The following is a 15,890-nucleotide window of genomic DNA, read 5'->3' on the forward strand; positions in this document are numbered from 1 at the left end:
TTGGTCTTGTTTATGGTTTCCTTTGCTGTGTAAAAGCTTTGAAGTTTCATTAGGTTCCATTTGTTTATTTTTGTTTTTATTTCCATTTCTCTAGGAGGTGGGTCAAAAAGGATCTTGCTGTGATTTACGTCATAGAGTGTCCTGCCTATGTTTTCCTCTAAGAGTTTGATAGTGTCTGGCCTTACATTTAGGTCTTTAATCCATTTTGAGCTTATTTTTGTGTATGGTGTTAGGGAGTGATCTAATCTCATACTTTTACATGTACCTGTCCAGTTTTCCCAGCACCACTTATTGAAGAGTCTGTCCTTTCTCCACTGTACATTCCTGCCTCCTTTATCAAAGATAAGGTGACCATATGTGCGTGGGTTTATCTCTGGGCTTTCTATCCTGTTCCATTGATCTATCTTTCTGTTTTTGTGCCAGTATCATACTGTCTTGATTACTGTAGCTTTGTAGTATAGTCTGAAGTCAGGGAGCCTGATTCCTCCAGCTCCGTTTTTCATTCTCAAGATTGCTTTGGCTATTCAGGGTCTTTTGTGTTTCCATACAAATTGTGAAATTTTCTGTTCTAGTTCTGTGAAAAATGCCAGTGATAGTTTGATAGGGATTGCATTGAATCTGTAGATTGCTTTGGGTAGTAGAGTCATTTTCACAATGTTGTTTCTTCCAATCCAAGAACATGATATATTGCTCCATCTATTTGTATCATCTTTAATTTCTTTCATCAGTGTCTTATAATTTTCTGCATACAGGTCTTTTGTCTCCTTAGGTAGGTTTATTCCTAGATATTTTATTCTTTTTGTTGCAATGGTAAATGGGAGTGTTTTCTTGATTTCACTTTCAGATTTTTCATCATTAGTGTATAGGAATGCCAGAGATTTCTGTGCATTAATTTTGTATCCTGCTACTTTATTGATTAGCTCTAGTAGTTTAGCTCTAGTAGTTTTCTGATAGCATCTTTAGGATTTTCTATGTATAGTATCATGTCATCTGCAAACAGTGACAGCTTTACTTCTTTTCTGATTTGGATTCCTTTTATTTCCTTTTCTTCTCTGATTGCTGTGGCTAAAACTTCCAAAACTATGTTGAATAAGAGTGGTGAGAGTGGGCAACCTTGTCTTATTCCTGATCTTAGTGGAAATGCTTTCAGTTTTTCACCATTGAGGACGATGTTGGCTGTGGGTTTGTCATATATGGCCATTTTTATGTTGAGGAAAGTTCCCTCTATGCCTACTTTCTGCAGGGTTTTTATCATAAATGGGTGTTGAATTTTATCGAAAGCTTTCTCTGCATCTATTGAGATGATCATATGGTTTTTCTCCTTCAATTTGTTAATATGGTATATCACGTTGATTGATTTGCGTATATTGAAGAATCCTTGCATTCCTGGAATAAACTCCACTTGATCATGGTGTATGATCCGCTTAATGTGCTGTTGGATTCTGTTTGCTAGTATTTTGTTGAGGATTTTTGCATATGTTCATCAGTGATATTGGCCTGTAGTTTTCTTTCTTTGTGACATCCTTGTCTGGTTTTGGTATCAGGGTGATGGTGGCCTCGTAAAATGAGTTTGGGAGTCTTCTTCCCTCTGCTATATTTTGGAAGAGTTTGAGAAGGATAGGTGTTAGCTCTTCTCTAAATGTTTGATAGAATTCGCCTGTGAAGCCATCTGGTCCTGGCCTTTTGTTTGTGGGAAGATTTTTAATCACAGTTTCAATTTCAGTGCTTGTGATTGGTCTGTCCATATTTTCTATTTCTTCCTGATTCAGTCTTGGCAGTTTGTGCATTTCTAAGAATTTGTCCATTTCTTCCAGGTTGTCCATTTTATTGGCATAGCGTTTCTTGTAGTAATCTCTCATGATCTTTTGTATTTCTGCAGTGTCAGTTGTTATTTCTCCTTTTTCGTTTCTAATTCTATTGATTTCAGTCTTCTCCTTTTTTTTCTTGATGAGTCTGGCTAATGGTTTATCAATTTTGTTTATCTTCTCAAAGAACCAGCTTTTACTTTTATTGATCTTTGCTATCATTTCCTTCATTTCTTTTCCATTTATTTCTGATAAAGATTTTTATGATTTCTTTCCTTCTGCTAACTTTGGGTTTTTTTTTGTTCTTCTTTCTCTAATTGCTTTAGGTGCAAGGTTAGGTTGTTTATGTGAGATGTTTCCTGTTTCTTAAGGTAGGACTGTATTGCTATAAACTTCCCTCTTAGAACTGCTTTTGCTGCATCCCATAGATTTTGGGTCGTCGTGTCTCCATTGTCATTTGTTTCTAGGTATTTTTTAATTTCCTCTTTGATCTCTTCAGTGATCACTTCGTTATTAAGTAGTGTATTGTTTAGCCTCCATGTGTTTGTATTTTTTACAGATCTTTTCCTGTAATTGATATCTAGTCTCATAGCATTGTGGTCAGAAAAGATACTTGATACAATTTCAATTTTCTTAAATTTACCAAGGCTTGATTTGTGACCCAAGATATGATCTATCCTGGAGAATGTTCCATGAGCACTAGAGAAAGATGTGTATTCTGTTGTTTTTGGATGGAATGTCCTATAAATATCAGTTAAGTCCATCTTGTTTAATGCATAATTTAAAGCTTGTGTTTCCTTAATTATTTTCATTTTGGATGATCTGTCCATTGGTGAAAGTGGGGTGTTAAATCCCCTACTATGAATGTGTTACTGTCGATTTCCCCTTTTATGGCTGTTAGTATTTGCCTTATGTATTGAGGTGCTCCTATGTAGGGTGCATAAATATTTACAATTGTTATATCTTCTTCTTGGATCGATCCCTTGATCATGATGTAGTGTCCTTCTTTGTCTCTTGTAATAGTCTTTATTTTAAAGTCTATTTTGTCTGATATGAGAATTGCTACTCCAGCTTACTTTTGGTTTCCATTTGCATGAAATGTCTTTTTCCATCCCCTTATTTTCAGTCTGTATGTGTCTCTAGGTCTGAAGTGGGTCTCTTGTAGACAGCAAATATATGGGTCTTGTTTTTGTATCCATTCAGCCAGTCTGTGTCTTTTGGAGGGAGCATTTAGTCCATTTACATTTAAGGTAATTATCGATATGTATCTTCCTATTCCCATTTCCTTAATTGTTTTGGGTTCCTTATTGTAGGTCTTTTCCTTCTCTTGTGTTTCTTGCCTAGAGAAAGATCCTTTAGCAGTTGTTGTAAAGCTGGTTTGGTGGTGCTGAATTCTCTCAGCTTTTGCTTGTCTGTAAAGGTTTTAATTTCTCCATCAAATCTGAATGAGATCCTTGCTGGGTAGAGTAATCTTGGTTGCAGGTTTTTCTCTGTCATCACTTTAAATATGTCCTGCCAGTCCCTTCTGGCTTGCAGAGTTTCTGCTGAAAGATCAGCTGTTAACCTTATGGGGATTCCCTTGTGTGTTATTTCTTGTTTTTCCCTTGCTGCTTTTAATATGTTTTCTTTGTATTTAATTTTTGACAGTTTGATTAATATGTGTCTTGGTGTATTTCTCCTTGGATTTATCCTGTATGGGACTCTCTGTGCTTCCTGGACTTGATTAACTATTTCCTTTCCCATATCAGGGAAGTTTTCAACTATAATCTCTTCAAATATTTTCTCAGTCCTTTCTTTTTCTCTTCTTCTTCTGGAACCCCTATAATTCGAATGTTGGTGTGTTTAATGTTGTCCCAGAGGTCTCTGAGAGTGTCCTCAGTTCTTTTCATTCTTTTTTCTTTATTCTGCTCTGCAGTAGTTATTTCCAGTATTTTATCTTCCAGGTCACTTATCCGTTCTTCTGCCTCAGTTATTCTGCTATTGATCCCATCTAGAGTATTTTTCATTTCATTTATTGTGTTGTTCATCATTGTTTGTTTCCTCTTTGTTCTTCTAGGTCCTTGTTAAATATTTCTTGCATTTTGTCTATTCTGTTTCCAAGATTTTGGATCATCTTTACTATCATTATTCTGAATTCTTTTTCAGGTAGACTGCCTATTTCCTCTTCATTTGTTAGGTCTGGTGGCTTTTTATCTTGCTCCTTCATCTGCTGTGTGTTTTTCTGTCTTCTCATTTTGCTTATCTTACTGTGTTTGGGGTCTCCTTTTTGCAGGCTGCAGGTTCGTAGTTCCCGTTGTTTTTGGTGTCTGTCCCAGTGGCTAAGGTTGGTTCAGTGGGTTGTGTAGGCTTCCTGGTGGAGGGGACTAGTGCCTGTGTTCTGGTGGATGAGGCTGGATCTTGTCTTTCTGGTGGGCAGGTCCATGTCTGGTGGTGTGTTTTGGGGTGTCTGTGGACTTATTATGATTTTGGGCAGCCTCTCTGCTAATGGGTGGGGTTGTGTTCCTGTCTTGCTAGTTGTTTGGCATAGGATGTTCAGCACTGTAGCTTGCTGGTCGTTGAGTGAAGCTGGGTGCTGGTGTTGAGATGGAGATCTCTGGGAGATTTTCGCCGTTTGATATTACGTGGAGCTGGGAGGTCTCTTGTGGACCAGTGTCCTGAAGTTGGCTCTCCCACCTCAGAGGCACAGCACTGACTCCTGGCTGCAGCACCAAGAGCCTTTCATCCACACGGCTCAGAATAAAAGGGAGAAAAAGTAGAAAGAAAGAATTAGTAGAAGTAGAAAGAAAGAAAGAAAGGAAGGAAGGAGGGAGGGAGAGAGGCAGGGAGGCAGTAAGGAAGGAAGGAGGGAAGGAAGGAAAAATGAAAGAAGATAAAGTAAAATAAAATAAAGTAAGAAAATATAATAAAGTTATTAAAATAAAAAAAATATTATTAAGAGAAAAACAAAAACAACAACAAAAAACAATGGACGGATACAGCCGTAGGACAAATGGTGGAAGCAAAGCTATACAGACAAAATCTCACACAGAAGCATACACATACACACTCACAAAAAAAGGAAAAGGGGAAAAAATCATAAATCTTGCTCTCAAAGTCCACCTCCTTAATTTGGGATGATTCATTGTCTATTCATGTATTCCACAGATGCAGGGTACATCAAATTGATTGTGGAGCTTTAATCCGCTGCTTCTGAGGCTGCTGGGAGAGATTTCCTTTTCTCTTCTTTGTTCTCACAGCTCCCAGGGGCTCAGCTTTGGATTTGGCCCCGCCTCTGCGTGTAGGTAGCCGGAGGGCGTCTGTTCTTCGCTCAGACAGGACGGGGTTAAAGGAGCCGCTGCTTTGGGGGCTCTGGCTCACTCAGGCCGGGGGGAGGAAGGGGCACGGAGTGCAGGGCAAGCCTGCGGCGGCAGAGGCCGGCATGACGTTGCACCAGCCTGAGGCGCGCCGTGCGTTCTCCCGGGGAAGTTGTCCCTGGATCCCGGGACCCTGGCAGTGGCGGGCTGCACAGGTTCCTGGGAGGGGAGGTGTGGATAGTGACCTGTGCTCGCACACAGGCTTCTTGGTGGCGGCAGCAGCAGCCTTAGCGTCTCATGCCTGTCTCTGGGGTCCGCGCTTTTAGCCACGGCTTGCGCCAGTCTCTGGAGCTCCTTTAAGCAGCGCTCTTAATCCCCTCTCCTCGCGCACCAGGAAACAAAGAGGGAAGGAAAAGTCTCTTGCCTCTTCGGCAGGTCCAGACTTTTCCCCGTACTACCTCCCGGCCAGCCGTGGCGCACTAACCCCCTGCAGTTTGTGCTCAAGCCGCCAGTCCTCTCCCGGCGCTCCTTCTGAAGACGGAGCCTCAGCTCCCAGCCCCGCCCAACCCGGCGGGTGAGCAGACAAGCCTCTCGGGCTGGTGAGTGCCGGTCGGCACCGATCCTCTGTGCGGGAATCTCTCCGCTTTGCCCTCCACACCCCTGTTGCTGCGCTCTCCTCCGTGGCTCCGAAGCTTTCCCCCTCCACCACCCGCAGTCTCCGCCCGCGAAGGGGCTTCTAGTGTATGGAAACGTTTCCTCCTTCACAGCTCCCTCCCACTGGTGCAGGGCCCGTCCCTATCCTTTTGTCTCTGTTTATTCTTTTTTCTTTTGCCCTACCCAGGTACGTGGGGGGTTTCTTGCCTTTTGGGAGGTCTGAGGTCTTCTGCCAGCGTTCAGTAGGTGTTCTGTAGGAGTTGTTCCACGTGTAGATGTATTTCTGGTGTAACTGTGGGGAGGAAGGTGATCTCCGCGTCTTACTCTTCCGCCATCTTCCCGGAAGCCTCCCAAACTTTTATTTTTTATTTTATTTCTTTTTATTGAGGTATAGTTGATGCATAATGTTATATAAGTTTCAAGTGTACAACATAGTGATTCACAATTTTCAAAGATTATATTCCATTTAGTTATAAAATATTGGCTATATTCTCTGTGTGGTACAATATATCCTGTAGCTCATTTATTTTATACACAGTAGTTTGTATCTCTTAATCCCCTACCCCTATCTTGCCCCTCCCCCATCCCTCTCCCCACTGGTAATCACTAGTTGGTTCTCTATATCTGTGAATGTGCTTCTTTTTTGTTATATTCATTAGTTTGTTTTATTTTTTAGATTCCATATATAAGTGACATCATACAGTATTTATCTTTCTCTGTCTGACTTATTTCACTTAACATAATACCCTCCAAGTCCATCCATGTTTTTGCAAATGGCAAATTTTCATTCTTGTTTAGGGCTGAGTAGTATTCCATTGTGTGTATCTGTGTGTGTGTGTGTAACATACATATATATATATGTATATACACACTGCATTGAACATGGGGGTACATGTATCTTTTTGAATTAGTGTTTCAATTTTTTTTTTCAGTTATATACCCAGGAGTAGAACTGCTGGGTCATATGGTAGTTTTGTTTTTAGTTTTTTGAGGAACGTCCATACTGTTTTCCACAGTGGCTGCACTAATTTACAGCACTGTATGACAGTACCCTTTTCTGAGAGCTATCAAAATGTTAAATCACATATACTTTTACCCAACATTTTTACTTCTGGGGTCGTATACTGTATGTGCATGGGCGTATGTACAAGCATATTCTTTACTGCATTGTTTACTGGCAAAAGACTAGGAATAAGCTAAATATCCATTAATTGGAGACTGGTTAAAAAATTATGGTATATCCGTGCAATTGGAATATCAGGCAGCTATTAAATAGAAGAGCCAGATCTATGTATCTATGTGTACTGATAGGGAACAATCTCTAAGAAATATTTAATGACTAAAAACAGAGATCAATGGTGTGTAGACGATGCTTCTCTGTGTGTGTGTGTGTGTGTGTGTGTGTGTGTGTGTATACACCTACATTCTGTGTAAGTTTGTATCTACACTATTTCTGGAAGGGCTTCAAGAAAATTGTTTGAAGAGTTGCCTATGGAGAGAGGAACTGGAGATTGGGAATCAAAGGTGGGAGGGAGTCCTGGTATGACCTTTGTACTGTGAATTTTACTCCATACAGGTATACCTTTTTTAAAAAGTAAAAGAAAAAAAAAAAAAAGAAAGGCACAGATTCTTGAGCCACAGGCCTATTGAACGAGAATCTCCAAGAATGTACACTTTTAATAAGCTTCCCAGGTGGCTCTGGTGGCGGGTCAGGCTGAGTCAGTGGAAGTTAGGCAATTCTATAACTCAACTAGTCCCAGCTTCCAAGCAGTGGATGAGTCCTGTGCGGCCCTGCCCAGGAGCCACGTCGAATTTCACGTGCTGTCCCTCTCTCTGCAGGTTGTACCAGTCGGTCAAGCTGATGTACTCCATCGGCATCTTCTTCACTTATGCCCTCCAGTTCCACGTGCCAGCTGAGATCATCATCCCCGTCGTCATCTCCCAGGCGTCAGAGAGCTGGGTGCTGTTTGCAGACCTGTCTGTCCGCACGGCCTTGGTCTGTCTGACCTGTGAGTAAGATAAAAGGGCTCTCTTTGCCCAAAGCTGTGGTCGTCAGCCACATTGACAGCTACCCCCATCACTGGCTCGGCCACTAGCCAAGCAAGATATTTCACTTTCCGGAACCGCAACTTTCCAACTGAAAAATGGGCTTAACAGAACTGTCACATAGTAAATGTTATAGTAATCTCTACTGTCTACACATAGAAAGAATACATTGACTGGTTTGAGGGAGAAAGAAGCGTCATTTATTCATTCCTATATGCCTCCCATATGTCAGGCACAGCACTGACATTATCTAAGACTCATGACAGCCTAACTATGTAATATGACCAATTGAAGGGACTATGACCCAGGAAATTAAGTAACATGCTAACATCATAAACAGCTGCTAAGCGACAGAGCTGGGATTTGAATGCAGGTTGTGTAGCACCAAAGTCTGTGTTTTCCATTGTGCCATATTCCTTCCTATCATAAATTAAGGTCAAGTCTCCTTAAAGTGGCATTTAACTATAGAGAAAACCCCCAAGGGGCTGATTTGTTACAGTCTTGGAAGTCATTTTCTCCTCCCTTCCTCCATCCCTCCCTTTCTTCCTTCCTTCCTGCTTCCTTCCATTCATTCATCCATTCATTACCTCATTCATTCTACATCAGGTGCCATTGTAGATGTTTGGGAAACATTGTGAACAGGGCTGGGAAACTCTTTCTCTGAAGCATGTTCAGAGAAAGAAGATCAAAACAGGTGTCCCATGAAGAATGAGGGAAAGAACTATGGAGGTTTTGCCTGGAGAAGCAAAGGCGTGGGGAAATTCTGTATCTGTTCTCAAACACCTGTGGGATTATTGTGCAAGAGAGAGGGCAGATTTCATCTTCAAGTCTCCAGGAGTCAGTGTTTACAGTTGAGGGAATCCCATCTCAGTTCAGGGTCAGGAGGAAGTGTGTAAATCTTGGAGCAGACCAGCAGAACAATATACTACCAGATGCTATACTCCACATAACTGGAGTTCTATAAGCAGAAACAGCTTGGCCTAAGGTGTTGTTAGGCCAACTTGTTGTTACAGAGAGTTCCCAGTCTGTACCAAGACATCAGGAACCTGTAAATACATTGTTTTGAGATCATTCCCAATAGGAAGGGTGTACATTGAAGAGAAACACTGAGTAGTTCAGGCCACTTGGTATCAGGGAAAGGGCATCACTAGAGACAGCTGACTTTCAATGACATGTCCTGCTTCTGTTCTGTGCTGAATGACCACTTCTTCCTCTTTTATTCATCTGCCAATTCTGTTATCCTTCATTCAGTAATCATTTGTTGAACACCTACTATGTGCCTGACATTGTGCTAGGTGCTACGGATACAATAACGAATCATGAAAAAGACATGGCTCCTGCCCCCATGAGGCTTATAGTTTGAGTGGGAAATATATGCAGGCAAATAATTATAGCACACTGTGATGAATGTTAAGATGGTACACAGTGATGTACCAGAGGATAGTTAAGACTGTAAGAAGAGGCTACCCTAAGAGCACCTGAGAAGGTCCTATAACTTAGCCTGGGCCCGGTCAGGAAGTCCTCGCCACTGGAGTGATATTTCAGTTAAGACCTAAAAGATAATTAGGAGGCAGGTGGAGCAGTGGAGAATGTACCATGTGCAGTGAGCAGACTCTGCACAGATTGGAGGCAAGTACTTACATACAGCCTCTCTGGAGAACTGAAAGCATAAATAGTGATAAGACGCAAAGCCAGAGGATTTGGCAGGGCCCAAGTCCTAAGGGACCTTGTGCTAAGGAGATCAGGCAGTGGGGAAGGGCCCATAGCAATGGGTTAGCATGACCAGATCTGACCCTTCTAGAGCACTCCTCCAGTCCACCATGCATTGTAGCTTTCCTTGAGCATATCTTCTCTCTGCCCTGCCTGCATGAGCTCTCCTAAAGAACAGACACTGAATTTTCTCTGTACTTCCTCCAGTAAGCAATTTATTAAATATCTGATAAAGGAAAGCTGTGGACGAGGATCATCCCATCAGAGAGGTGATGGATTCTCAACCATGAGAGTCTATGAGTCTCTCTTGTTCTCTGATTAGATGTGCTGGAGCGATTTCAGAAAGAGGTGATGTTTTCTTCAAGACCCAGAAAGCTAGTCTGAGTGCTTTCCAGAGCTGGTTTTACCTAATTTATTCATAGGAAAATCATATGGCTGTATAAAGTTAAGTCACATAATTTATATGTTTATTCATTCAAATATTATCAAAATTGGACTCCCCTTGAAAATCCATGATATATGTTCATTGTGTGTATAAAAGGTGGAAATCTAAGAGTGTCTATGGAAGAGAAGAGATGGTGAGTGAGCCGCCTAATGCTGTCTGCATGTTTTATATCCTCCTTAATTACCAGTTTCCTTCTAAGAGTAGGAAAACCAGTGGTTGAGAGTCTGAGAGCAGCAGAGCCATCTCTCATTGTTTATCCATCCTTGCTTCTAGACAGCGACTATATTGTGTAGATCAGTACAAATTCACTGTAGATGCAGTGCCTGGGCAAGAGTCAAGCATTTATCAAGCACCTACTGTATATCAAGTTCTTTCACGTACATTAGAGGCAAACTAGTAGGGTGGAAAGGGCCTTAGATTGGACATTTCAGTGGCTTCTCATCTCAGCTCTGTGTGACCTTGGGCACAACCCATTCCCTCTAGAGCTCTAGATTTCCCCAGCTCTGTGATGACAAGGTTATAATAGATAGGTGGTAGAGGATCCTTTTCAATAAATATTATATGTGAAAAACCCAATAGATAAAACATAAAAGGAGAGCATGTTTTGGCAGCTAAAACAGAGGTGGGAGTCCAGAGCCACCGTGCCTGTTCTGCTCCAGTTCACAATGGGCTCCTTTCCCACCTCTTCAATGGTCTGTCAGGCACCTGTAGAATTACACAAGTCTCCAAAGAAATGATTTGTTTCTGGGCTCCCTTTCTGCAGGAACGTTCAGCAATTCTAAACTTCCTTTTTCCCCGCAGGTGTCTCAGCCATCCTCATCCCCCGCCTGGACCTGGTCATCTCCCTGGTGGGCTCTGTGAGCAGCAGTGCCCTGGCCCTCATCATCCCGCCCCTCCTGGAGCTCATCACCTTTTACCCTGAAGACATGAGCTGTGTCACCATTGCAAAGGACATCATGATCAGCATCCTGGGCCTTTTGGGGTGTGTATTTGGAACATACCAAGCCCTCTGTGAGTTGATCCAACCCATCAACTATTCCATAGCCAACTCCACAGCTGTCTATGCATAATTATCTATTTTTATTCTGATAGTTCTCCCTTACTCCCATCCCCAATTTGACTTCTATTGTGGATGTTATATACATTCATCAAACCCCAACATCTCTATATTAATTAGTGGCTTCTTTATCTTTCCAAGAGAAACGTAGGTGACACAAGTCAGTACTGATACCTCTCAGGCTACGTCTTTTCTGGTTTTTGGATTTCTCTGGAGGCCTTTTGTACCTCCGAACCAAAAGCACATTCAACCGTTTGTATTATCAGCCTCATTTAATGGGAAAAAGGATGCCATTTGCCCATGATATCCCTGGAAACAGAGACCAAGCAAAAATATAAATGCAAAAGGAGTTGTTTTCTGTATTCTGCAGTAACTACCCTTAAAGCATCAGGTTTAGAAAAGTGAATATTGGGGAAAGAGGAGTTTCTATTTAGGTATGGTTCTAAGTGGAAGAGTCACAGAACAAAAATAGTACTTAGCAGTAATTTTTCTAACCAATAGCTCTGACACTGATTTCCTATGGCATCTTTTTTTTTTTTTTTAATTTTTATCCTATGGGATCTTTGGCAAGTTTCTCTCCCTGTCCATCTCACTTTCCCATTCTATGAATTGAAGGATTGGATTAATTGGCTGTTACAGACTCTTCCAGCTCTGACATTCTGAAAGTGAAAAAAAGAAGAAAAAAAGAAAAGAAAAGAAGTGAATTTATCCTTTAACACATGTGTAAAAGTCGAAGTGTTTTCTGTCAGCAAGTTACCCTGTTGCCCTGGAGACACAGGCATACCAGAAGTAGGTTAAGGGATAAAAAAATATTTCTTAGCAATCTTTCATTATGGTGACCTCCCTACTGAGAAGGACATCACCTCTCTGTCTCTTTCTTCTTCTCTCTCCCCCCACCCGACCCCCACCTTCTCGGATATCTTAAGGCCACTTAGAGCTGATTTAGGCTAAAGGGGATGAGCAGTTTGTGTGAGGGAAAGGATTTCATCATGTGCAAGGACTACTGACCTTTTTAAAAATAATACTTAGTTTTGGTAAGGGTTTGGAAAAACAATCTTATACTCTGCAGATGGCAGAATACATTTTTATGGCTTTTCTGAAGGACAATTTTTATAATACATAAGTTTTAAAATGCATAGCCCTCTGACCCAATTTCACTTCTGGGAGTTTATCCTAAGAATCTTTTATGTTTGCAAAAATTTATGCATTATTTATGTTGGAAACAAATATCCAACATTAAGTTAAATTATGATTCATCCAGAATAGAATTCTGTGATGACCCCAAACACTGCAAAAATGCACCTATTGATATGCAAATATATTTGTGATTTATCAGTGGAAAAAAAAAACTGGTTTAAAGCACTCTGTGAACCAAAATTAGGCAAAGACATTACAAGAAAATAGAGCTACAGACCAAAATCCTTCATGGACATAGATGTAAAAATTCTAAACACAATTTTAGCAAATCAATATAATCAATGTAATTTACCATATTAACAAACTAAAAAGAGAAAAATATATGATCATCTCAATATATACAGAAAAGCATTTGGCAAAATCTAGTGTCTATTCCTAGAATAAAACTCTTGGCAACTAAGGATAGTAGGGAACTTTTACAACTGGTAAAAAGCATCTGTGAAAAATCTATAGCTAACATCATACTTGATAAGGAAAGACTGAAGATCAAAAACAAAATACAGATGTGCATTCTCACCACTTCTATTCAACATTGTACCAGATGTCTAGACAGTGAAATTCGGCAACAAAAAGAAATAAAGTCATCCAGAATGGAAAGGTAAAAGTAAAACTGTCTTTATATGAAGTTGATATGATCATCAGTGTAGAAAATCCAATGGAATCTACAAAAAAGCTACTACTAGTTGATTTTACAAAGTTTCAGGATATAAGGTCGATGTATAAAATCCAGTTGTGTTTCTCTGTACTAGCTGGGAACAATCAGAAATTGCACTTACAATAGCACCAAAAATATGCAATAATTTGGGATAAATCTGATGAAAGATATGAAACCTATGTACAATAAAGACTATAATATATTGCTAAAAGAAATTAAGATGTAAATAAATGGAGAGATACACCTTCTTCATGGCTCAGAAGACACATTATAGTTAAGATGTCAATCCTCATCAAATTCAGCAAGGTTTTTTTTTTTTTTTAATAAATTGACCAGCTGATTCTAAAATTCATATGGAAATGCAAAGGACCTAGAATGCCAAAATATTCTTTGGAAAAGAACAAAGTTGAGGAGCTAACACTATCTGATTTCAAGAACTGTAACAAAGCTACCATAATCAAACTGCATGGTATTGGTGCCAAAATTGACACATGATTCAATGGACAGAATAGAGAGTCAAGAAATAACTACACACATATGAGCAACTTATTTTTGTCAAAGGTGCGGAGGCAAAGGCAAGGTAGTGGAGAAAGAATCACCTTTTCAAGGCAGTTGTGCTGCAAAAATTGGAAATCCTTATGCTCTCCCCACCCCCCCATCCAAAAAAGAACTTGGATCCATATTTTACATCATATACAAAAAAAAAATCAATTTAAAATGTATCTTAGGCCTAAATGTAAAATCTAAAACTATAAAACTGTTACAAGAAAATATAGGAGAGAAAAATGTTGTGACCCTTGGACTAGGCAAAGATTTCTTAGATATAACACCTAAAGCACAATCCATAAAAGAAGAAATTGCTAAAATGGACTCCATTAAAATTAAAACCTTTATTCTTCAAAAGACACTGTTAAGAGGATGGAAGGAAAAGCCACCAAGTGGGAGAAAATCTTTGTGAAGTTTGTGTCTAATGAGATACTCATATCCAGAATACATAAAGAACTCTCAAAGTCCAGCAATTAGAAAACAACTTATTTTTTTTAACGGGCAAAAAAATATGAATGCAGCTCTTCACCAAAGAAGATATATGGATGGTAAATAAGCATATGAAGAGATGTCCCAACATCATTAGTATTTAGGGAAATTCAAATTAAAACCACGATGTGATATTACTCTATACCTATTAGAATGACTAAAATTTTAAAGACTGACCATACTGGTGTTGGCAAGGATGTGGAGAAACTGGAACTCCCATATGCTGCTACTGTGGATGGATATGGTGAAACCACTTTGATGAACAGTTTGGTAGTTTCTTTAAAAGTTCAACACACACCTGTCATATGATCCACCTATTCTACCTCAAGATATTTACCTGAAAGAAAAGGAATTTTCTACCTATAAAAATACTTGCACAGGGAATTCCCTGGTGGTCCAGTGGTTAGGACTCCAAGCTTTCACTGCCGAGGGCATGGGTTCATTCCCTCGTTGAGGAACTAAGATCCCACAAGCTGTGTGGTGCGGCCAAAAAAAAAAAGACTTGTACATACATGTTTATGGTAACTTTATTTACAGTAGCAAAAAGTGGGAAACAACCAAAATGCCCATCAACAGGTGAATGGATAAACAAACTGTGGTATATCCAAGCAGTGGAATACAACTCAGTGATAAATAGGATCAAACTGTTGGTGCACACAGTAACATGGATGAATCTTAAAATAATTATATTGAGTGACAGAATACAGATTTAAAAATGAAACAGGTACAAATTGTATCATTCTATTCATATAAAAGTTTAGAAAATACAACCTAGTCTGTAGGGACAGAAAGCAAATCTGGTTGCTTGAAGGTGAGAGAGGTGAGAAGGGGCATGAGGAAACTTTCATAAGTGATGGATAATATGTTCACTATTTTGATTGTGAGGATGGGTTTCCCAGGTGTGTACATATATGTCAAATTTTATTCAATTGTACAGTATGTACAGTTTTATTATATAACAATTATAACTCAAAGCTGTGAAAAATAGAATGTGAAGCATGATGCCATTTTGGTTCCTTTTAAAAAAGCAGTCATATGCATATAGCCAAACAGTTTTGAAGGATATGCACAACATAAAATGTTACAGGAATTTTCTCCAAGTGGGTTCAGTTATGAGTGAAATTTTATGGGTTTTTTTTTTTTTGCTTACCTGTGTTGTTGCAATTTTAACAGTAATGTGTTGATTTTATTATTTATTTATTTTTGGCTGTGTTGGGTCTTTGCTGCTGCATGCGGACTTTCTCTAGTTGCGATGAGCGGGGGCTACTCTTTGTTGCGGTGTGCAGGCTTCTCACTGCAGTGGCTTCTCTTGTTGTGGAGCACGGGCTCTAGGCGTGCGGACTTCAGTAGTTGTGGCATGTGGGCTCAGTAGTTGCAGCACACAGGCTTCAGTAGTGTGGCGCACAGGCTTAGTTGCTCCACGGTGTGTGGGATCTTCCCAGACCAGGGATCGAACACGTGTCCCCTGCATTGGCAGGCAGATTCTCAACCACTGCACCACCAGGGAAGTCCCTGTGTTGATTTTATAACTAAAGAAACTTCATGTGAGGGAAAATTTTAATGATCTGTTTCACTCTAATGGAAGCACCACTTTTTTTTTTTCGGTACGTGGGCCTCTCACTGCTGTGGCCTCTCCCGCTGCGGAGCACAGGTTCCAGACGCACAGCCTCAGCAGCCATGGCTCACGGGCCCAGCTGCCCTGCGGCTTGTGGGATCCTCCCAGACACGAACCCGTGTCCCCTGCATCAGCAGGTGGACTCTCAACCACTGCGCCACCAGGGAAGCCCCAAAGCACCACTTTTTAAAAACATTTTATAGTGAACTATAATTCCCATACAGGAAAGTATGCAAAGCATAAATTTACAGTATAATGAGTATTTCTAGGTAACATCACTTTTCAACCTCACCTTCTATTTGATGATTAGTTCTATGGCCTAAATAACAGGAATCCCAGCTGGGGTTAGCAGAGTTCTCATCCTGCAATGCGTCTTCA

At 40.3% G+C, this 15,890-nt stretch overlaps 1 protein-coding gene across 1 annotated transcript in view; it reads left to right on the plus strand.

The window, feature by feature from the left end:
* The window catches only part of SLC36A3 (solute carrier family 36 member 3), a 36,487-nt gene extending 21,311 nt beyond the window's left edge, over positions 1–15,176 (plus strand). Inside the window, exons 9-10 of the mRNA XM_027081501.1 lie at positions 7,592–7,761; positions 10,755–15,176. Coding sequence (XP_026937302.1) covers positions 7,592–7,761; positions 10,755–11,023 — 439 coding nt within the window. The 3' untranslated portion in view covers positions 11,024–15,176. The remainder of the gene's footprint in view (positions 1–7,591; positions 7,762–10,754) is intronic.
* The last annotated feature ends 714 nt before the right edge of the window (positions 15,177–15,890 follow it).

The sequence above is a fragment of the Aethalodelphis obliquidens genome, unplaced genomic scaffold, assembly GCF_003676395.1.
Source record: "Aethalodelphis obliquidens isolate GAN/ISIS:26980383/991018 unplaced genomic scaffold, ASM367639v1 scaffold45, whole genome shotgun sequence".
Taxonomy (NCBI): Eukaryota; Metazoa; Chordata; class Mammalia; order Artiodactyla; family Delphinidae; genus Aethalodelphis; species Aethalodelphis obliquidens.